The sequence below is a fragment of the Scheffersomyces xylosifermentans genome (genome assembly GCF_036884685.1).
Source record: "Scheffersomyces xylosifermentans strain CBS 12540 chromosome Unknown RJT20scaffold_1, whole genome shotgun sequence".
In the NCBI taxonomy this organism is placed as follows: domain Eukaryota; kingdom Fungi; phylum Ascomycota; class Pichiomycetes; order Serinales; family Debaryomycetaceae; genus Scheffersomyces; species Scheffersomyces xylosifermentans.
The window spans coordinates 582,253-604,586 of record NW_027042939.1 but is presented as its reverse complement, the minus strand read 5'-3'; the positions used below and the strand labels follow the sequence as shown (position 1 = coordinate 604,586).

The 22,334-nt window shown below is 41.1% G+C and overlaps 12 protein-coding genes across 12 annotated transcripts; 5 read left to right on the top strand and 7 right to left on the bottom strand. All coding sequences in view use genetic code 12, as the record gives it.

The window, feature by feature from the left end:
- The first annotated feature begins 1,077 nt into the window (after nucleotides 1-1,077).
- Nucleotides 1,078-2,752, top strand: CDC11 (septin). The gene has a single exon (XM_064921242.1). The coding sequence runs from the start codon at nucleotides 1,165-1,167 to the stop codon at nucleotides 2,380-2,382; it is 1,218 nt and encodes a 405-aa protein (XP_064776775.1). The 5' UTR covers nucleotides 1,078-1,164; the 3' UTR covers nucleotides 2,383-2,752.
- On the bottom strand, nucleotides 2,680-3,846 carry RJT20DRAFT_123783 (coatomer subunit epsilon). The gene has a single exon (XM_064916040.1). It carries the CDS (start codon nucleotides 3,757-3,759, stop codon nucleotides 2,815-2,817), a length of 945 nt encoding a protein of 314 aa, XP_064776774.1. The 5' UTR covers nucleotides 3,760-3,846; the 3' UTR covers nucleotides 2,680-2,814.
- RJT20DRAFT_123782 (PUP1 family protein) lies at nucleotides 3,847-5,154 on the bottom strand. The gene has a single exon (XM_064916039.1). The coding sequence runs from the start codon at nucleotides 4,992-4,994 to the stop codon at nucleotides 4,128-4,130; it is 867 nt and encodes a 288-aa protein (XP_064776773.1). The 5' UTR covers nucleotides 4,995-5,154; the 3' UTR covers nucleotides 3,847-4,127.
- Nucleotides 5,155-7,703, bottom strand: THS1 (threonine--tRNA ligase). The gene has a single exon (XM_064916038.1). The coding sequence runs from the start codon at nucleotides 7,642-7,644 to the stop codon at nucleotides 5,407-5,409; it is 2,238 nt and encodes a 745-aa protein (XP_064776772.1). The 5' UTR covers nucleotides 7,645-7,703; the 3' UTR covers nucleotides 5,155-5,406.
- A 111-nt stretch (nucleotides 7,704-7,814) lies between these two features.
- Nucleotides 7,815-8,865, top strand: RJT20DRAFT_137815 (uncharacterized protein). The gene has a single exon (XM_064918582.1). The coding sequence runs from the start codon at nucleotides 8,176-8,178 to the stop codon at nucleotides 8,752-8,754; it is 579 nt and encodes a 192-aa protein (XP_064776771.1). The 5' UTR covers nucleotides 7,815-8,175; the 3' UTR covers nucleotides 8,755-8,865.
- Nucleotides 8,854-9,419, bottom strand: RJT20DRAFT_123777 (mitochondrial 54S ribosomal protein uL14m). The gene has a single exon (XM_064916037.1). It carries the CDS (start codon nucleotides 9,406-9,408, stop codon nucleotides 9,010-9,012), a length of 399 nt encoding a protein of 132 aa, XP_064776770.1. The 5' UTR covers nucleotides 9,409-9,419; the 3' UTR covers nucleotides 8,854-9,009.
- A 391-nt stretch (nucleotides 9,420-9,810) lies between these two features.
- Nucleotides 9,811-10,616, top strand: RJT20DRAFT_8348 (YigZ family protein). The gene has a single exon (XM_064921239.1). It carries the CDS (start codon nucleotides 9,938-9,940, stop codon nucleotides 10,544-10,546), a length of 609 nt encoding a protein of 202 aa, XP_064776769.1. The 5' UTR covers nucleotides 9,811-9,937; the 3' UTR covers nucleotides 10,547-10,616.
- A 512-nt stretch (nucleotides 10,617-11,128) lies between these two features.
- RJT20DRAFT_8346 (uncharacterized protein) lies at nucleotides 11,129-12,359 on the bottom strand. Its single transcript, XM_064921238.1, has one exon. The coding sequence runs from the start codon at nucleotides 12,095-12,097 to the stop codon at nucleotides 11,390-11,392; it is 708 nt and encodes a 235-aa protein (XP_064776768.1). The 5' UTR covers nucleotides 12,098-12,359; the 3' UTR covers nucleotides 11,129-11,389.
- Nucleotides 12,360-13,286: 927 nt separating this feature from the next.
- On the bottom strand, nucleotides 13,287-14,708 carry RJT20DRAFT_4306 (uncharacterized protein; the record flags this gene model as incomplete). Its single annotated transcript, XM_064920118.1, has 1 exon — nucleotides 13,287-14,708. The coding sequence occupies one exon, from the start codon at nucleotides 14,706-14,708 to the stop codon at nucleotides 13,287-13,289; it is 1,422 nt and encodes a 473-aa protein (XP_064776767.1).
- Nucleotides 14,709-15,415: 707 nt separating this feature from the next.
- On the bottom strand, nucleotides 15,416-16,496 carry RJT20DRAFT_8342 (uncharacterized protein). The gene has a single exon (XM_064921237.1). The coding sequence runs from the start codon at nucleotides 16,269-16,271 to the stop codon at nucleotides 15,471-15,473; it is 801 nt and encodes a 266-aa protein (XP_064776766.1). The 5' UTR covers nucleotides 16,272-16,496; the 3' UTR covers nucleotides 15,416-15,470.
- Nucleotides 16,497-17,452: 956 nt separating this feature from the next.
- Nucleotides 17,453-19,874, top strand: RJT20DRAFT_8207 (karyopherin alpha). The gene has a single exon (XM_064921232.1). The coding sequence runs from the start codon at nucleotides 17,774-17,776 to the stop codon at nucleotides 19,412-19,414; it is 1,641 nt and encodes a 546-aa protein (XP_064776765.1). The 5' UTR covers nucleotides 17,453-17,773; the 3' UTR covers nucleotides 19,415-19,874.
- A 1,230-nt stretch (nucleotides 19,875-21,104) lies between these two features.
- Nucleotides 21,105-22,216, top strand: PGA14 (Pga14p). Its single transcript, XM_064919070.1, has one exon. It carries the CDS (start codon nucleotides 21,238-21,240, stop codon nucleotides 21,859-21,861), a length of 624 nt encoding a protein of 207 aa, XP_064776764.1. The 5' UTR covers nucleotides 21,105-21,237; the 3' UTR covers nucleotides 21,862-22,216.
- The last annotated feature ends 118 nt before the right edge of the window (nucleotides 22,217-22,334 follow it).

The window sequence follows — 22,334 nt, the reverse complement described above, 5'->3', positions numbered from 1 at the left end:
TATGATTCCATGGAGAGATATAGTTCCAATTTGGAAATAAGGTTCACAATTAGAGCGATGGTCTAAATATAACTCTGAATTGAATTTAAAGATCATAGCTTGAGTCGACATGTAGCTGTAGAGTCCGCTGAACTTCGGTTTCCTGTTAAATCATATGGAACAATGTACTGGATTTTGAAACTATGGTGGAATACACCAATTCTTCTGATTATAAATTTGACAAAAGGTTTATTCTAGGAAACATAGATTTCACATCTTTTCTACCTTTTGCACCCATCATTACACTGTATTTTCCTACTCCATAATTTTTCATCGTTTCGTTAATATTTCGCAAAAAAGCACTATCCGTCTAGGTTTAGCGATTCTTGGCAAAACTCGAAGCGTCTAAAGCCACTTTTCAAGCTATATCGACTGCTCTTCAATTATCCCCTTACCTCATGGCCAACCACAACGAACGCATCTTCTGTCTCTTATCATCAATCTCGTTACTCCAACAAGGGTTCTCTTCTAGCAAGCACTAGCCTGGCTGCCCCTCTCCGTTCCTAGCCAAAATGGAACCAACACCCCCAATCAGGCAACCGTTAACCAAAGTACACTCCATCTTATTCGTAAACATACAGAAACTAGCAAATTAGCACGCTGTCCAAGAATAACAACACAGGAACACCCCGTCCCCAACCGCCAATCTTCGGCCCCAGCCTATCAAACAACCGCATTCACCGCCTACCATGGCCTCCCCGATTTCAACCTGATGATCTGCTGTCACCCTCAGCTGCAAAACACCACCTCTCTCCCGTCACCTCAACGCCCGTTATGCACGGGCGCTACCAGCCAACGCCCAACCCGCAATCCGCCTCCTACTGATCCTCACCTATTTTCGTTCGCTGCTACTACACTTTGCAGTTTCATACGTGTCTTTTCTGTCGTCTCATATGCGTGTACACACCAAATAAACTATCAACAGATCAATGGACAGGATTATTTCACTTGACACAACAACAGATTACAGAAACAATAATAACAACAACTAGGGAAAACTCTTGGTGGTATAAATATTATCGGTGGTGGACATTGTTTAGGCGTTAGATATATAACCGGTGATATCTCTTGATCTCGCTCCAACCAGTCTCTCTGCGCACAGAATCCATCGTACTCACCGCTAAAATGGCTGCTGCACCCACATATAACTATTCCGTAGACAACAATGCGTCGTCGTCTGCTCTCCGTAAGAGAAAGACTCTCAAGAAGTCGATTAACTTCCTGGCCATGATTGTGGGAGAAAGTGGTCTCGGACGTTCCACTCTTATAAACACCCTTTGTGGCGGTAACTCCATAGTGCCTACCTCACTGACAGCCAATCAGGACCCTTTTTCCAAGAAGCTCACTCTCAGACACGAGAATGTTGAGTTGGAGGACAACGAGGGCCATAAGATCCTGTTGAACATCATTGACACACCAAACTTTGCCAACCTGATCAACTGTGATGACGACTTCAAGGTCGTTGTTGATTTCATAAGACACCAATACGACGAAGTATTATTGGAAGAATCGCGTGTTAAACGTAACCCTCGTTTCAAGGATGGAAGAATCCACGTCTTGATCTACATGATTAACCCAACTGGACACGGTCTTAGTGAAATTGATGTTAAGTTCATGTTACACATCAACAACCTTGTAAACATTATCCCAATTATCGCTAAAGCTGACTCCTTGACACCTAAGGAGTTGGAGTTGAACAAACAGTTGATCCTCGAAGATTTCAACAACTACGGCATCAACTACTACAAATTTAACGAGTACGAGTACGAACAAGACTACATTGATGATGAAATCATAGAGTACAACAAATACTTGAACTCATTGATTCCTTTTGCCGTTATTGGTGCTAACGAGTACCAAGAAAGCTCAAACGAAGACGAAGACTTGGTCAAGCTCAGAATCCTCAACCCTATACACAGCAAGCCTATCAATGTAGAAAATCCAGACATCAACGATTTCACAATCTTGAAGAATGTCTTGTTGATTACCCATTTAAACGAGTTCAAGGAGTTGACCCATGACCTTATTTATGAGAACTACAGAACTGAGGCACTTTCTGGAAAGAAATTCGAATACATCAACAACAAGGATGGTGATAAGGACGCCAATGGCACCGATGCTAAGAATGGCGAAGAAGAGTCCAACTATTTATTGAAGGAGGAACAAATCAAGCTCGAAGAGGAGAGATTGAAGAAGTTCGAAGAGAGAGTACACCAAGAATTAATCAACCAGAGACTTGAGCTCTTGGAGAAGGAAAATGAGTTGAAAGAAATTGAAAAGAGGTTGTTGGCAGAGGGAATGAAGTTGGATGAGGATGGAGAAGTTGTTAAGATCGAAGAATAGCCAATGGACAAGAGTTGAACTAGCTTCAATATTAGAGATAATCATTTCATTTGAGTGCTTTGAGTGGTTATGGTTCACGGTTCATGTTTAATAAGGAACTGCGATTTCGAAGCAGAAGGATATGTGTAGGTTTGGACAAATACGAAGTACAATGCGATATTATTTATCTAGAAGCTTACTCGAAACACCCTAGTATGTTCCAATACATCTGGGTTAGTATAATGAGACATTGGTTAGCCAATTAGGCATATAATTCATTTAATTCATAGCAATATAGAGTTTGTTCGGAAATTTACTGGCATAAAATAATTTAATGTAATTAACAAAATCAAAGAAACGGAAGGGCCAAGTGATCTTTCGGAGGCAATGCACTACAGGTCTTATTAAAGTTTTTATTATAATTCTTATTTATTTTGGTCTATATCTACACAGTTAAGCAGAAACGCTATACTTTGCCACGATTTCGTCAAAGACACTGTTTTTCTCTTCCAAGTCTTTCAAAAGAGGGTGGTCGCTCTCTGCTTCCTTCAACTCTACCAACAACTTGTCAACATTGGCTCCATCATTTACCAAGTAATCGAAAGTGATGTGGTTGGCAATGAAGTCTCCATTAGGCTTCTGGTTCAAAGCCTTGATTTGAGTCAATAACTCCTGTGCTTCTGGATAATGCTTCAATTGTATAGTTAAAACGAATAAAACGTTCAAAAGCTTGAACTTTCCTTGTGGATCGTCGTCGAAGTCAGTGGATAACAATTCGTCGTAGAAGTAGTATGAGTTGTTAATATTATCGGACTCACCCTTGATAGCCAATAACCACGACTCCAACACCTGGTAGATGATATTATCTCTAGCCGAATCTGGGAAATTCTTGAAGCTCAAGAAGATTTTGTTGGCAGCGCTGAAGTTACCCTTGATCAAGTGTAATTGGACAAGAATCAAGAATGGTTCTATCTCATTGTACTTATTGAGGGTATTAGCGTTGTCGATGTAGTTGGTCAAGAATGTGATTGCTTGGTCGATATCTTTTTCCAATTTAACCAAGTAAATGGTGGTCAAAACAGCCTGTAATTCGTAGCTGGCAGTCTTGATATCGTCGAAGTAGGTAGAGTCATCAGTACCAAACGACTTTAAGTCATCCCAGGCGCTGAGCAACTGGAAGAGGTCTTCGTTACCAGGAAATTTCGATTTGCCTTCTTCGATCAATTGCGAAGCATCTTCTTCGACGGCAATGGTGGATCTGATTTGGTATTCCAATACCTTCAATTGGCTCTCTGGAGAGAACTGGTTCAACGAGTACGACTTAACCTTATGGTGTTGGTTAGTGTAGAATTGATTACGGATGGTGTAAAGTTCACCAGAATCACTGAATGCATCCATGTTTTGTGTGGTTCTTGTGAAAGTATGCTCTTGACAGTCTTATATAATATTAACTAAGATCAACACCAATTTCAAATCAATCTACTTAAGAACATACTAAGAACATTGTTCGTAGACTTGTTATGAGTTTGAGCGACGTGTCGCACACAGTGAAAAGTGGGATTAAGTATTGCGGAAAGGATGTTATTGGAAGTATTCCAAATCGATGATAGAATGAGTGTTGTTACTGCGGTAGGATGTTCTTCCATATGGTAGCATATAGTAAGATGTTCAAATATATGTATAGATATATATAGATATATATATACTTATGGTGGGTATGTACAAGAGTTGAATTGTTAGAATTGCAAGGAAAACTACAGATTAGGTTACTTCGTGCCCTTACGGATAGAGTCCCAAGCAGACTTGGGAGCATTGCTGTTGGATTCCACGTTCTTGTCTAACTCGTTGATATCGTCCTCAACGAATGAATCCAGAGCTTCTGGTGCTTTAATGCTCGGAGCAGCATCTTCTTTAGGAGCTTCCGAAATATCAAATCCATTGGCAATTCTGATACGGTCCCAATGGGACAAGCCTTCACCTTGAATTTGACCGTTGTCGCTGTGCTTTTTGTGTCCCAAGCCCAAAGCATCTGAGAAATGAGAACTTCTCTGGCTAGGAGGTATCACATGGACCTCGTGTTGTTGTTGTCTGGTGAATGTTCTGGGGTCCTTGATTATAAAACTCGGATCTGTAGATGTCCGCAAGTAGTACAAGTAGAACAATCCGGCTTGGTGAAAGTCCATGGCTTTCCAGACATCGACCTGATTCGACTCAGTATATCTGTCTTGGAAGGAATTGAGTTTTTGTTGGAATTGATACTTGCATACTTGTTGGTTAGTGATCAATAGCGCCGTTAAACCAACCATGAACGATAAGAAAGGCTTTTGTACAAGAGGGGTGTAAGGACGGAATCCAGGAGCCACTACTTGTGGCGGTTTAACTCCCTTAAGCTTGTAGTATAATGTTGGCATTGCAAAGCCCAAAATAGAGGATCCATAACCATAAAAATTGGTTCTCAAAAGTATCGATTGTAGATCATCTGATATAGTCTTACGGTCCTCCGGGGTAAGTTTCTGGTCTGCTTCATAGAATCTAACACTGGCACGGAATTGGTCGGCACCAAGTTTTTGAAGCAAAGGATTGTCCGTTGCTGTGGCAGATGCTGATACCGAGCAGTCGTCCTGAGTTGACATGATATAGGAAAATGTAATCGTTGATAACACACTAAAGACAAAATACAAAGAAATTTAGGATTCCTCGAAGAAATGCAAAAGAAGTCCAGGTTATGAATATGTTGAGGCATGGATGCCAAAATTGTCCTTTCCCAGAAAACATATCACGACATTGCTTTACTCGACATTGCAGCCAAATTTTACATATATCATATTTTGCATCTACAAGTCAATGGCAATTTACAAGGTTGATATTCTATTCACGATTAGTTATAGTGTAATGGTATTTATAGTTTGATTTATACATAGGGTAGATTGGTTAAGAAAATCGTGACATCGTGGTAGATAGCACGCATTGTCAGTCTATACAGACATGGCTGATACGTCAACCTCAAAGAGAGATAGCTCTAGTTGCGTGCTAAGAATTAGATTCTTAGATCAACTTGTTGTCCCTTCTCTTCTCATCCCTTAAGCTGATCAATTGCTTGACGACTTCGTCGAAAGAAACCATGGCGTTCTTACCTTGATCTTCTGGAATATCTCTGTTTCTAACGTTGACACTCTCACTCTTTTCTTCTTCATCACCAACGATGAAAATGAAGTTATACTTATAGACTTGACCAGTTCTGACCTTCTTTGGTAAGGTGTTACCACTGACATCGACATCAGCGTAGAATTTGTAGTCGTCATTCAATTTCTTTTGAAGCTTCTGGGCATATTCGTTATACTTTGGACCAACTGGAACAATTAAGATTTGTCTTGGTGACAACCAGAATGGCCACTTACCCTTGAAATGCTCGGTTAAAATAGCAGTCATTCTCTCAACAGAACCCAAGATAGCTCTGTGAATCATGACTGGTCTACCGACAGAAACACCCTTCTCATTGGTCTCAGACTTGAATTCCAATTCGAAACGGTTTGGTAATTGGAAGTCCAATTGGATAGTGGCACATTGGAACCATCTGTTCAAAGCGTCACTGATCATGATATCAATCTTTGGACCATAGAAGGCACCGTCAGCTGGGTTCAAGTCCCAGTTTCCTTCACCCTGGAACTCGTTCAAAGCCTTCTCTAACATGGCTTCAGCGGCATCCCAGGTAGCAACTTCACCAACGAACTTTTCAGGACGGGTAGATAATTCCATCTTGAAGTCGAAACCGAAAGTACCATAAACCTTCTGCAAGAAGTCAAAAGAACCAGCGATTTCCTTACCAATTTGTTCTTGGGTACAGAAGATATGGGCGTCATCTTGTTGGAAACGACGCACTCTGGTCAAACCAGACAAAGCACCAGAGAACTCATTTCTGTGAAGAACACCGAAATCGGCAACACGCCATGGCAATTCACGGTAAGATCTTTCACGAGACTTGAATAAAAGACAGTGACCTGGACAATTCATCGGCTTTAAACCGTAAGTTTCCTTCTCGACTTCAAAAGAGAACATGTTCTCCTTGTAGTTACCCCAATGTCCGGATGTTTCCCATAACTTGGAGTTGAACATGTTAGGAGTAATGACTTCATCATAACCTCTAACCTTGTACTCAGATCTGATGAATTCAACTAAAGCGTTGTAGATTCTGGTACCATGGGGTAACCAGAAAGCGGAACCTGGGGACAATTCGTTGAAGAAGTACAATTCTTGTTCCTTACCGATCTTTCTATGGTCTCTCTCAGCAGCTTCAGCCAAGAACTTTAAGTGGTCAGTCATAAGCTTCTTGTCTGGGAAAGAGATACCGTAGACTCTCTGCAAGGAATCGTTAGTAGCATCACCCAAGAAGTAAGAAGAGGAGTTTTTCAAGACTTTAAAAGCCTTAATACGTCCGGAGTGAGGAATATGTGGACCCACACACAAATCGATCAATGGACCACATCTGTATACAGTGGTAGAAGTTCCGTCTGGAATCTTGTCAGAAATGAATTTAACCTTATACTTGTTGTAATGGAACATTTTCAACAAATCTTCCTTGGTCATTTCCAAACGTTCGAACTTTTGCTTTTCCTTGATGGCTTTGGTGGCTACTTGTTCCAAATTGGAGAAGTCGGCTTGAGAAACAGCGGTTTCACCATTGTTGATGGACATGTCGTAGAAGAAACCGTCATCAGTTGGTGGACCATGAGATAAATGAGAACCGTAGTGGCATTCACAGGCTTCACCCAAGATATGGGCAGAGGAATGCCAGAAGACAGCCTTACCTTCTGGGTGTTCGAAGTCCAAGAAGTCTAAGGTGACGTCGTCCTCTAAAGGTCTAGGTAAATCCCACAATTGCTTTCCGTTGACCTTGGCAATGACTTGTCTTTCGAGGAAAGACTTTCCGATGGAAGTAGCAATGTCAAGAGGAGAGGTTTCATAGGCGACACCTTCCTTGACGGTACCGTCTTTAAGAGTAATCTTAATGGCTTTATGTTCCTTGTTCTTGATTTCTTCGTCGTACTTAGCCTTCAACTCGTCGAACAACTTGATACGCTCTTCAATGAACTCAGGTTGAGGGTCTAAGTATAATGGGTTTTTGGAGGCTGCAGCGGCCTTTTTCTCCTTCTTAGGCTTGGCCTGTTTGTTATCGTTGTTCTTCTTAGCATCTTGTGGTGCTTGTTCTGGTTTCTTTTCCAGAGCGGCTGATTTGTCGTCGACGGCCAATTGCGCCACGGCTTCGGTAACCTCTTCCACGGCCATTATGTTGCTTTTCTGGATGTGATAGTGCTACTTTACCACAACTTGTGTTTCAGTCTGACGTGTTCACGATGACTGAAATGTTGCAAGACGTCAGAAATTTTTTTTGACGCATGAGCGGATTTGTTAGTGCCACGAGTTACGCAGGAGGTCTTTTGTTTACGCACCGGTATGGGGTTGTTTGTATGGAGGGTGAGACGATGTTTGTAGTGAGAAGAAAGAACAGGAAAAGAGATTGTTTGTGGTGGGTGCGAAATTGAATAGTGAAATAGGGTAAGGGATATAACGTAGGTAGAGATCTGTGAGGATAAATTGAAGAAGAGAATCGTTGATTGATAAGGATCATTGATGAAGAGGATTTGTCGTTGGTACAAGAAAAGAATAGTGGTTAGGATAAAGTCAGAAGTAAGCCAGAAGTAAGTACGAAGGTAAGTAAGTAAGTAAGTAAGTAAGTAAGAAGGAAGTGAGTGAGTGAGTGAAGAAAATACATAGGTAAAGCAAGTACATAGAAAAGTAAGTATAAAACTGACAAACATGGTGCCAGATACGAAAGTTGAGACCCAATTGCTGGAGTTGAGAGCTTTACTAGACGAAAATGAATCGCTCATAGCGAAGAAAAGTACGAGATTGGAGGATATAAACGAGAGATATGCCAATCAGAGCGGCCAATTACAGATAAATGAATACGACGAGATGTTCGCTGCTGTGAAAGCCCAATTGGAGTCCCTCTTGCTGAAATTGAAGAGCAAAAAGGCTACAAACGGGGAGCAGAAGACAGTAGATGACAACAATAAACAACCTGCAAATGAAGCTTCTAATCACAGATTCAGCAACAGCTCGAATAAAAAGGAAGAAGACCTTGAATTACCAGAAGAGTACTCAATTTTGGGATCAGATCACACCAAAGTGGAAAGATCTCAAAAACAATACATCCACACGCTTCGTAGTCAGCTTGATTCATCCATTGATGTCAAGATACGGCAGAATTTGGACGAGTTGCTCGATTCAGTCAGCGATCTCTCAAGCGTGGTACCGGCAAGTCCTACTAATGATAGGAATATGAGTAATATTCTCCATCTGGTGAATATGATTATAGATTCCTTTGAACAATGACGCGAAGAAGAAATCCCGGATTCAAGCAAATAATTTGATGATCCGGACTCTTCTAGAGACTACAAATATAACAATTATGACATTTCTATATTAAATAAACGAAGATATATGTACAAGAAGTAAAATTCGTAACCCAGACAGTTCCTCCTTCTGAAAGGAAAGCATGGTATTGCAAATGCTCCGCAGAGCTAGTATGTATTGTCGAGGTCCTGATATGCAAAAGCGACACTTCGATGTTGTTATCGACGTGTGGACTCAGAAAGTCTTTGGAGCCAAAGAAACGATCTTGTTGAATTCCAAATCTCTTAATTCCTTAGCAACGACGGATGAGATTCTTGTTCCTAATGGGTCTCCGCTCTTGTTCACCAAAACACATGCATTGTCGTCAAATCTAACAACAGAACCGTCTGGTCTTCTAAATGGAGACTTGGTTCTAACTACAATAGCACGGCAGATATCTCTTCTTTTCACTCTGTTGTTGGCGGCTTGTCCTGTGATCTCGGCTTGTAAAGGTCTTGCCTTTTTAACGACAACTGTGATTTCGTCTCCGACCTTGGCGAAGTTTCTTGGGCCATGGCGTAAGACCTTAATACATTCCACCACTTGGGCACCGGAGTTGTCTATGACGTTCAAGAGAGTCTTCAAATAGATCATTGTGCTTGTTTTATATCGAATAACTCTGTAATCACCACTGTAAAAGTGAAAAGTCTCTAAAATTTTTCGAAGTCGCTTGGTTAAGAGGAGAGTATATGCAGGACCTTGCATAGAACTGTCTTTGTTTAATGATAGAGGATATGGAATATACCCAGTAGTATTTGGATTTGTAATGCCTTTTTTAATGTTGATTTCTTCAGATAGGGCTAATATTCACTCATGGAATCCCATTCAAGGATTTTTAAAGGGCCTATTCTATAATTAGTCTGCCTTTACATGGCATCTTACTCCATCGTTTGACTCTCTGAATGGCTTCAAGTATAAGGTTATGTACAGTATGAATAGAATCCTGCGTCATGGGTCTTTTGGTTTTACTACTATTTAGGCTGCACATCTTTGAAGCTCCGGTAATAATTAAGTTGCAATTCTCTTTTCTTTTTCGATTGGTGTGTTGAAGTACGATGCAATGAACTTTTTTGGTTGATCATAGTCGCTGTAAATTTGGTTAGTTGCTTGTATTAGTCTATGGATGTATAGGTCACGGTTGACAAGTGTGAAATTTCACAAATACAGTTGCTATGGCTCACCGTTGGTAAGTAACTTTGATGCATTGTGTTCATCGAAATTCAAGTCTCCGGCATTAGCTTCGACTAGAAGGCTTATAAGTTCTATCACTTCCTGGAACGAGTCAGATATCATAACGGATCGTAAATCTCGGTTTCAAGCGAGATGTGTAGCTATCTCGAGCCCCGAAGATGTACAACTAGTTTTGGATCAATTCATACAACAACATAAATCAATAGCGAAGAACGCAAGTCATCCCCATATTATAGCATGGAGAACTGCGACGGTAGAAATAGGAACAAGTGGAGTTGACACTATAAAATTGATCAAGAGGGGGGTTGCCCGCAAAGAATCGTTGCCCAAATACTCAAATGTTGAACAAGGCTATAAAGATAATGGCGAAAAGGGAGCAGGTTCGAGACTTTTGGAACAGGTAATAGTCCACAACAATCTTTATAACATTCTAGTCCTTGTTACCAGATGGTATGGAGGCAATCCAATTGGTAGTCTGCGGTTCAGACATATCAATAACGCTGCAATGATTAGTTTACGGAAAGGAGGTATAATACCGTGAAAAGATTTGGTCAATATTATTGTTTATTAGTATTAATAAATTAAGCGTATCTTTCAGCTGAATAAGTCTATCCATATGCTATGTACAACCAATCAAGAAAGCTTAATATCGTGAAAGTATGGTCTCTCTATATTCCAAATATTATATACTGCGGTCTGGGTGTATCCCCGTATTTTCATATTCCTCGCTTAAAAAGCTTAACACTTCGGTTTCAATGGATTCGTCTATCGGGTTCTTCAGCGAATTGTAGATGATTAAGGTGGTTATTAAGGCTGTTGCCTTTGGAATATGTCTCCTGGGGCTATATGAGACACTTTCCATTCCATTGCCGCCTCATTTGATAAAAGGAGGACAGCTTCAGTTCCTCACAAATTTGAGTTTGTTAGTTACATGTGTGTACTTGTTCTTGGACTTGGCTAGGGTGAAATCCGGGGTAATAACCTATTACCACCATTTGGTTGCTAATTTAGAATTTAATGTGACAATAGCATACTGGACTTTGATTCTAGTGTTTCCACACATGTTGAATACCGATTCATTTGAGGTGTCGTATATGTTGGACCTCAAAATCCACGCTTTGCCATACGTTATCTTGCTTTTTGATAGAAAGAGACTTATCTCATTAAGGGCCTCATTTGCTATGACTGCTTTATTTATATCTGCTTACTTTGGTTATACAGAATATATAGTGTTTAGTGACGAAGAAGGTGTCACAAGATATCCCTATCCGTTCTTGAACGGTATTCTGGCACCATGCCGGCTTTTATGGGTAGCCGGGTTCATTATACTTAGTACACTGAACTACATAGTAGAAGTACTCAAACACAAACTCATATATTGAAACTAAAGATTCTTCTTATCCAACTCCTTATCGATCTCATCATCGATCTTCTCCGTGTAGTTGACTATTAAATCGTACAATTTCCTCATTAAAAGGAACTGGGAGAACGCAGTTATGGCAACCATGCCGAAAACTACGACTCTCTTCTCGTCGGAGTCGACGTCTAAAAATGCATAGGGGTATTTTGCTCCATTGTCGACGTCTATGAGATACTTGAGCAAAAACCAGTAACCCAGAGTCAACGAAACCATGAGCGCAAGGGCTGTACTAGTTTTGATAGTCCATCTAGGCATGAATACCAAGTAATCGATGAGCAAAGACACAACGGGCATTAAATGGATAGACAAGTCTGTCGACAAAGGAAGATTGAATTTGCTAGGGTCTGCAGTAAGAAACTGGAGAAAGAAGATACGAAGTGGCCAATAAATCATAGCCACGATGGTCTCTAAAGCAAGACCAATGGGATGAATGTTGTTCTTGAGATCGAACAACGTCTGGGAACGAGTCAAATGGGCCACGAAACCGATAAGAAATACAAATAGCGAATATACGAGTGAAAGGTTGGTTAAGAACTGCCAGTGGCCGGCTTTGGCCAAATGGTCGGGTAATTCGATGGTCAAAATATTGGAGTGGATACCGTAAAATCCTATAGCAAGTGAGACGGCGTCAATTGCAAGGATGGTGGGGTTTCCCACCACTCTTCTGGACATGATGGATAGTTAGAAGGCCAGTGGTTACGATTCGAGCGGGTACGGATAACTGCTGAAGAAATGAGATGAGCTCTACGGAGCAGCGGTTGATATAAAAAACAAAAGAGCGAGGAGAGGGAGAAAGAACAGAAAGAAGAAAGAGGTAGAACAAGAATAACCAGAAGACCCGAAAGAAACCAAATCGAAAACCATCAAGCGAGAGAAAACAAAAAGAAAAGAGACAAAAGACTGCATTAGCAATAGAACGGAAGCAACAGAACAGAAAAGAAACATCCAGAAGCTACTGAGTATTCCAAAACTAGAAAGGACCAAAAGTCTCACACAACCACATACATACTGTAGTTTAATAATGCTACGGAATTAATAACATGGCATGCACCGAGAAGGCATAGAAGGCATAGAAGGGAGAAAAGAGAGAGATGGGAAACGAGCGGGTTGACAGTAGATTGAGCACTGGTGCTTACTAGCTGATAACGAGTCAAACGTCCTGACTATTCAAGATCCACCCACCTTACGAAGAGCGACTTAGGAGGCTAGTCGTAGTATGGCGCAGGAGGAGTACGGTGTGTTAGTAGTGGCTGTTGGTGAGTACTGCACGGTAGGAATAAGGAATAGGAGTAGAAGCAGATCTACATCTTTGTTTAGAATTTCATAGCTCTTGTTGCATGCTGATACGGTACTATAGTGCATGGCTCGGAGACTTTCCTGTCTTTGTTTCCTGCTTCCCTTTATCTATTTGGAGCTTCTGCAGATCTAACTGAGAAACGTAGCTGCTCCTTTACTTCGTCCCCTCCTTTGGAGAAGGTTTCAACTGATTCCAGCTGATACAAATGAGTATATGTAGTCTGTTATACAGTATAGCCTTTTATACAGTATAGTCTGGTATGCTGATGAAAATGCATCCATGCCGCTGATATATATGGTCACGTGAAAATCTTCAATGATGAATGATGCGCGGTTAATGTTACTGATATCGGTTTGAATGAGTTTTAGGGTAGTCAACATTTTCCACTTATCTAATCTATTTTGCAGACAGGAACGCCAAGTTATTAACATGTACCATTTATGATGATAACTGGGCCGTTCAACTGGTCTGTTATGAATTTGTATCTATTTCTATGGATGTCTATCCTAAATGTACATGTTGTTCTTCATACTATATATAACTATCGTTATTTATTTTCTTTTATTAATGTCCAAAAAATTTGGCGAAACCACGGGATTTCGAAGTTGATCTAGACCTTGATCTCGAATTTGATGTCAGTGGCAGCAATGTGTTATCAGTATCGTTCTTCCTTCCTCTTTCATTCTCTGCTTCTTGTCGCGTAAATTTGTGATTATCTATGCTGGATGATGGGCCTCTCTCTGGTACAGCAGATGCTATGCTTGTGTAAGAACTGCTTCTTGATATAGTAGGACTCAATAACGCTATCTTAGACTTTCTCTTACTCTTATCCTTTGGGTTGGTGCTACCCTCCACACTAGCAATCCAGTTTTGGAAATATTTCTCGTCTTGGATAGGATGTTCCAAGTTTTCTACGCAATGATAAGTAGGTTTCACTAATATCACAGGTACTAATGCACACTCTAAGAAATGCTTTGACATTGAAGACTTGGATAAGAAGGATCTGTGACTTGTCTCTCTAACGTCATAATGTCGAGTACCAATGATCATCATGGCAGGAGAATACTCATCAATTGCTTTCTTTAACAGCTTCTGCGGTTTTCCTATGACCACTTCGAAAACCATAGAAACCTTCTTCAATCTTCTATTCAATAATTCAATCTTCGCAAGTGCTTTATTAGCCTTTTCCTTATCTATACTGTCGTACTGCTTATCGTTCAACACTTGCAAGACGACGATCGTATCTCCATGGACAACCATTTCTTCAAACAACCATTCAATTGCTCGTAAGGATTCTAAATCATTGTTGTAACCGGTCAAAAATGTTTTGTTATTTCTTCTAAACTTGAATTGATGATGTTTTACCTTCATAATCAATGACTTTCTATGCTCATTTTGAGCAGTGTCGAATGAAACTCCTCTCTCAAAGGACAGTAACCTGCTTAATCCAGGGCGTCCTTTAGATGACGATCTTGGTGCTGAAGACAAGCTTGTTGACAAGGAAGCTGAAGCATTGAGTGCTGGATGTAATGTGAAGTCTATTGGAGGTATTGATCCGCCAGTGTTTACTGGGGATAAAAGTGGGGAAACCACAGTTGACAACGTCGGCGAAGTGAGCGAATCTGAATCATAGTCGTCATAGTAGAGTCTTCCTAGAAGATCCGATGAGTTATTTTGTTGCTTATACATATCCACAGTTTCTTCGCTGGTGTGATACAATAAGGCGTTCAACTTGGTATTATGTTCTGTTTCGTCCTCGATCTCGATCAAGGGTACCGATTTCCTTCTTTCCGTTATGTCGCTTTTATCGTCGTTGTTGTCGTCATCACCTTTCTCGTTCTCTTCATCATCCTCTTTGATCGCTGCATCCTTTTCTGCAGCAGGCCGTGGCAGACTACTACGGGAATGCCTCTTAGTGTAGCGATTAGGGGCCGTGGGATTAAAGTACCCCATAGGGCCCTTTGGTAACGTGTGCAGACCCACCATGGCTTATATCTATTGTAATTTTACGATTAATGCAAAAAAAGACTCACGACTTCTACCAAGTTCCACCAATATGACTCAGTGATTTCGACAGCTTTATTCAAAAATCGAAAACTTTCTCGATATGAATGGCAACCCCACTGACTACTCCTATTTCTCGACACGTATGGGGAACTTATCACTGATCGTATTCCCATACGATACGAAAGCCGTACATAGTGACATGCATTTCGAATTAAAGGGGTCGTGTGCACACCAACTGCTGCCAGTGCAACCTCTCAAACGGTTACTTAAGCGACGTAAAGGCCTGGAGATATTTATTTACAAGGTTGATGCTATGTGTTCTATATGTTGTGTGTGCGGTGCGTGTTGCAGTTTGCCAGGGGGTTTAATTATAACGGTTACAAATGAATTCAAGTGACTGCTTCACACTATATGCTGCTGTAACCGCTCATATCAACGACCATACCACCCTGCTGAAGGGGTAACATCCAAGCCATATGCTTCTGATGCCATCACATATTGCCGCATTGGGATGTAACGGAAAATTTCACCGAGGCGAAATTATGCCTGAGGAATGTCATCACGTGAGTGCATATCTATTGGATGTAATATTTGCAATCAGTGGATGGTGCTTGAAGTTTATGACGAGGTAAAAGTGCCAATTTTCTTAATCCCGGAGTTGGTGGTATTGCTATCAAACTGATAACGAATGGGGATTTGCCACGAAATTAAGCGAAATAAGCTCTTCAATTTTCTTTGCCACTAGTGATCCTTTAACTCCGAGTCCATATAACGACCGTTATTCACCCCCGAGTTATGCTCAACAATACCCCAAATTCTGTCCATTTTCATGCCTCCCATGTTATCCACGATGTAGAAGTGTCTCTTCTTCTTGGACTCTGGATCAATTTCCTCCCAGGTTGAATATGGAGCCAAAATTGGAAACTTTGGGCGCTTCAGCACTACTAACAGCTTATTTCCCGAAATATGCAAGAGTTCGTTATAGGTCTTTCCTCCGGTGAGGTTTAACTTTTCACAAATCAACTTTTCATCATTGACTAAGTTCTCTAAAGTCTGGGGCTTGTCCTTGTCGTAGAGCCTGAAGATTCTCGTTACGTAGTCCCTGGTTTTGTACTGAACTACAAGAGCAGGAGCGGAAGTGGCTATCAAAGTACCAATAGCATAGATATCTTCGAATTGAGCGGACTCATAGAAGAGTTTTGCTCCATATACTCCTAAAACAGCGAAACTCAAGGTCAATCTCTTTAGCATAGCGACATGTTTCGATCCAGGTGCTTCATAGAGAGTCAGATAGGACAATCTGAAGTTTTCAGGAAGAGCAGTGGACCGCACGGAACCTGCTTTACGTACACTAACGACATCGTTGTACAAAGTGGGTGACCATGGGTTGTTATCGGTAAGGATTTCATCTGTGTCTATTGTGGAATCCGAAGATCTATAGTTACCCTTGTGTTGAATTCGGGAGATGGGAGAAGAATACAATGATCTTGCAAGATTCAACCCTGGGCGGGAGAGATTTCTTGGTATGCGAGTCGGAAACATGATTTTATGTGTAAATATATGAGCTTTTTGCTTGTTTTTGGTACTTGTTATGAGTGGTTGATTGGTCTATACTCCAAGTATCGTTCAAGTTCTTTCCTTCAGCTTCTCTTCAATTTTTTAGTACTGTAATTTTACAGGTCTCAGTGCTCATTTTTCTCGGTAGACATTTGTCTCGTGGTAAGCTCTCTAAATCATCTCAGTAAGACTCTCGGTAGTGTAGCCAGTAATCGAAAAACACCAGAAAAACACCATTAACAGACACCGCCATTTATATCCATCAATTCTTTGTAAGTAGGCAGTTTCGTTTCTGCTTAAAGTGTCGATATGTTGCACTTCTTGGCTATATTGTCATAACCCCACTTGCACCAGCAACTTCTTTGGTAAGACACGTAAACCTGAATTAGTAATTTCCTTGATTCCTTGATGCCTTGACAATTGCTCAAAACACTTAATGAAGTTAACCGCAATTTCCACGGTAAAACGTCTAACTCACAAGCAAACCCTCTCACTACAACTGTGTCGCGTTTTCCTTACTACAACATTCCAGCAACCCGTCAAAAGCAAATTTTCTTCTCCTCTGTTTGTTTACCTCCTCTACTCTTTGCTTTCGCGTGCTGCCACCACAAATGTCGCAATTTTGCAGTTGACGTACGAGTATAGCCGCTTCCCTCTAAGCAACATGAAAATGTCGCAATTACAACAGGAAACTCGCTCCCTCACTTAACCACTCAGTGACTCTTTCCAGTCTCAGTTTACAACAGCACCGTTTCGTTGGTCGTCTCGCCTACCCAGCTGTATCTCTATCTACAGTCTGTTTCTGTTTCTGAACTCGTCTCTTTTGGGGTCTTCCATCTTTGTCATTGCAAATTTTTCGCCACCTAAACCATACAAAACAGACAAGCAACTCCAATACAAAGTACTCTGTATACTACTCTGTATACTACTCTATATACTACATAATCAACACTATACAACGCTCACTGCACACTACTGTGCTATCGTTTTTCGGTTATTCTCACTGATTCTTCAGCCTTCTCGCTGCTTCTCTCACGCTTCTCACTTTCCTCTACATTAGCTACCTACCTCTACTAATAACACGGACAACGATGACTACACTCAGTCTCACTCACTCACCCACTCACTGACGCACTAACTAAACTAATCACTCACTAACTAACTATTCCTTGTAGCACTGCACCCTCAGCCTCGCACCTCAATGCCACTGTTACTACTTTCCCACTGCCCATCCTCTCACTCGCACTAATCTTTCTGACATTCTCTCACCATTTCTCACTACTTCTCACTATTTCAACTCTCACTGGCATCGAATGTCGCCCGCATTTTTTTGTACATCAATTGAACAGTCAAAAATTTAAAGTTGTCTGCCCTCAGAGAACACTCCTTCAGCTAGTACTACTTCATCTGTCCTACCAACACCAGTAGGAACAAGAAGAATACCCAAGCCATCGAACGCAGCACAGCACCGTCCGAATATTCAAACCATGGACGCCGACGCCACCAACCGTTTCGTGCCTGAGTACCGTCGTACCAACTTCAAGAACAAGGGCCGTTTCCAAAGCGATGAATTGAGAAGAAGAAGAGAAAACCACCAGGTCGATTTGCGTAAGCAAAAGCGTGAAGAGGTGTTATCCAAGCGTAGAAACTTCCACAACGAAGTCGCTCCTGCCGCAGATTCAGAGGACGAAGAAGAGTACAACCAACAGGCCAGCAATGACGAGAACCAATTCTACTCTAAGTTGCAGCAAGACTTGCCTAAGATGGTGGAAATGATCCAAGCACCAGACTTCGACAACCAGTTGGCTGCTACCGTTAAGTTCCGTCAAATATTGTCGCGTGAACATAACCCTCCAATCGACCTAGTCATTCTGTCCGGTGTGATTCCAACTCTTGTAGAGTTCATGAAACCTGAACATCCAGACATGCTCCAGTTGGAAGCGGCTTGGGCATTGACCAACATCGCTTCTGGTAACTCTGAGCAAACCAGAATCGTTGTTGAAGCCAATGCAGTTCCTCTTTTTGTTCGCTTGTTATACTCCCAATCATTGGAAGTCAAAGAGCAAGCAATCTGGGCTCTTGGTAACGTTGCTGGTGACTCGTCTGAAAACAGAGACTATGTTCTCCAATGTAACGCCATGGAACCAGTGTTATCTTTATTCAATTCTACTAAGATGTCACTCATCAGAACTGCCACATGGACCTTGTCTAACTTGTGCAGAGGTAAGAACCCACAGCCAGACTGGGACATTGTTCAACAAGCCATCCCAACATTGGCTAAGCTCATTTATTCTGTCGATAACGAGACCCTTGTGGATGCCTGTTGGGCTGTTTCATACCTTTCTGATGGTACCACAGAAGCTATTCAGGCTGTTGTAGACGCCCGTATTCCACACCGTCTTGTTGAGCTCTTGGGCCACGACTCCACTTTGGTTCAGACACCTGCTTTAAGAGCAATCGGTAACATCGTGACTGGTAATGATCTCCAGACCCAAATCGTTATAAACGCCGGTGTTCTCTCGGCATTGGCCCCATTGTTATCATCTCCTAAAGAAACAATTCGTAAAGAAGCTTGTTGGACCATCTCCAACATTACAGCTGGTAACAGCGATCAAATTCAAGCCGTTATTGATGCAAACTTGATTCCTCAGATCATTCGTTTGTTACAACACGGTGACTACAAGACCAAGAAGGAAGCCTGTTGGGCCATCTCTAATGCCTCATCTGGTGGTCTTCTTAAGCCAGATCAAATCCGTTACTTGGTCAGTCAGGGTTGTATCAAGCCATTATGTGATTTATTAGCCGTTTCTGATGTTAAGATCATTGAAGTGACATTGGACTCTTTAGAGAACATCTTGAAGATGGGAGAGATGGATAAGGAAGCACAGAACACGCTGGTAAACGAGAACGCATTATTTATCGAAGAAGCAGGTGGAATGGAGAAGATCTTCGAATGTCAAAGTCACCAAAACGAGAAGATCTACCAAAAGGCTTACAGCATCATTGAGAAGTACTTTTCAGAGGAAGATGATCAGATTGATGATGAGGGAGTAGCACCTCATGCCTACGGCGACGCTTTTGGTTTCGGTGTGGAACCAAACCAACAACAGCAAAACTTCCAGTTCTAATGTCTTCAACTTCACACAAACATGGAGTTCGCAACAGCTTTGTGAAGTCTACAGTATAATATTATCATATTAACTTGTTCCTCATCAAAAGCGTGTCCCTCGATAGGGTCCGTAATGAAAAAAAAAAAACATATCAGTATGACTCGCTCATTGCTTGTTACTTACAGTCTACCACTATACAATATTCGCCTCCATGAAGTACTAATAGACCACGGTATGGAAGTATGAATATAGACCCGTTGCCATAATCTATTCGGGTATTCAAAGAACAACAGGAATTTTACTGTTACATCTCTAATGAAAACTTAACTTATGCTTGTCCATTATAGTATATCTCGGTTTGACTATTTTCATTCTCACCTCGTATAAATACACCTCTAACCCCACCCTCATAAATAGTAAGTCCTCTTATTTTACACTAATGCATATTTTCTCTATTTATTCATGTAAACTCTATGAGTGTAGATTAAGTAGGAATGCAATCAAAGTTGTTGGAATACATTTTGTTGCAAATTGTCAATTATATCAGGATATTCAATTATGTTCTTACTGAAATGCTCAATAATGATCTTTTATAGAAAAGTTAGTAGAGGAGGATTTTTTAAAGAAAATAGCAAAGTTATTAAAATAATTTTCTATCTAAAGACTTCAATGCTATCAATGCTATAGAAGAAGACAATTATTTTAATTTATCGTTCAACTTGATAGCATATGCCTTGGAGTTCTTTTGAGCCACTCCACAGCCCATTCAAGGCGCATATAAGTCCCAATTGCGAGATGGGCTTCAATCCCAGCACCAGCAACTAAATCACACCAAAACTACGTTTTTAGTACTTCTACTTAACTAATATACCAAACTAAAACTACACCCACTGTTCTTCTCTATTGCTTCTTACTAGACATTCTAACACTACTATCACTTTCACAGCTTATCTAACCAACCCCATCTCTTCACTGATATGCACTCCGCCAAATATCTTTAAATGCACTCCGATTACCCCAAGACACCCGTGCCCCAGACGTAAAACTATGCATGTGATATATCCGACGACAACAACAAACAAGCAGAAGCCACTACTACGAAAATGTCCTAATACACCAGAAATTATCTATGCACTCAGACACCATGACGTCTTCCACGACTCATCTCATTTGCAGGCTAAGCTGGTGACCATTGCTTTATTACCGATACTCCCACAGATACCGGAGGACGCCCATGCCGCACACAATTAACTAGTAATTATCTGTCCTGCAGCTGTTTCCGACGCTCATTATTATCAACCGGTCAGTGCAATCCGGTCAATTTGTCTGCAAATGGCTGTCTGCGTTGCCCAATTGAGCGATATTTACAACAAAATGAGAAACCAGCCGGTACTATCGCAAACCATGTGTGGCAGCTTTTGAGAATTACCGGCCAACGAATTACCCACTCAGAAGGGCCTAAACAACCCAGAAAACAACCAGAATACCCATACAACCTGCTAAAACAACAATACCTCCTTAGTTTGCCGAAAAATCCATCCAAAACCAAGAAACTCGTTCCCGTCTATCTCCTGCCATCACCACACTACGTCAAGCTAAAAGAAACCAAACCCGATATCCCCTGCATGCAACACATCATCCCGAAATTCTGGAAATTAAAATCCCTCTAATTGTCACTGTGTTGGTGGATGGAAAATTCACTCAGACAGAAAACAAATTGTCAAGATAAAGAATTTGATATTTATTGAACTTTCTTTTCTTCAACAGATTCTTGTAGTTGAATTGTTCGTTTATCATCAATTGTAGTAGACCACCGTTTAGTACCGAACTAATCCAACAAAATGAAGGTATCCAATGTTCTTATCGGTTTAACTTCTGCCGCCGCAGTTGTGTCTGCCGCCGACGATGAGAGAGAAGTTGTTACCGTCACTGTTACCGGTACCACTCAGACTCACAGATGGGGTAGATTTGACCACACTCCAAGAACCCACACCACTCAAACTGGTACCCACAGATGGGGTAGATTTGACCACACTCCAAGAACCCACACCACCCAAACTGGTACTCACAGATGGGGAAGATTCGACCACACTCCAAGAACCCACACCACTCAAACTGGTACCCACAGATGGGGTAGATTTGACCACACTCCAAGAACCCACACCACCCAAACTGGTACTCACAGATGGGGAAGATTCGACCACACTCCAAGAACCCACACCACTCAAACTGGTACCCACAGATGGGGTAGATTTGACCATACCAGACCACCTTTGACCACCACTGTTTTCGTTCAGCCAACTGATGCTGCTCGTAAGGAAATCGTTGAATTGAGTGAAAGAGATGTTACTAACGCTACTAACGCTACCAACGGTTCCGTTTCTACCGCTAACGGTGGTGTTTCTAACGGTCTTAGTTACGGTGTTGCTGGTGCTCTTGTTGCCGGTATGGCTTTGCTTGTTTAAGCACTCAATCCCATAAAATCCAGTTCTCCTCATCATTTATTTATCTTTCTGACATTCATATAATTCACGGTTTTTATTTTGCCTCTTACCAACCGACAACCATAGAGATGCGTTGGCAATAATTACTATACCATCGTCTTAATTCTTATGATTCATTTTCGCAGGCAACTAAATTAATAAACTTGTTCATGACAGAGGACTGTTGTCCTCGCTTTATAACAAGCATTTGAACGTTTGCTTGCGTGGAATTAAAATTAGTTCGTACCTTTGTTTAAAAACAATATATACATTTCAATCATTATTTTGTAGAATCGCTCATATCATGGATAGCGTAGTATACTCATAATATATCGGAAATAAAGAATAATTCGTAAGTATAAGCATACAAATGGGAATCTTCACAAAGGTATAATTCTAACTTTCAAGCCTACGGTTTTCTATGATAGTCTACTCAGTTACATAGTTTCGAGATT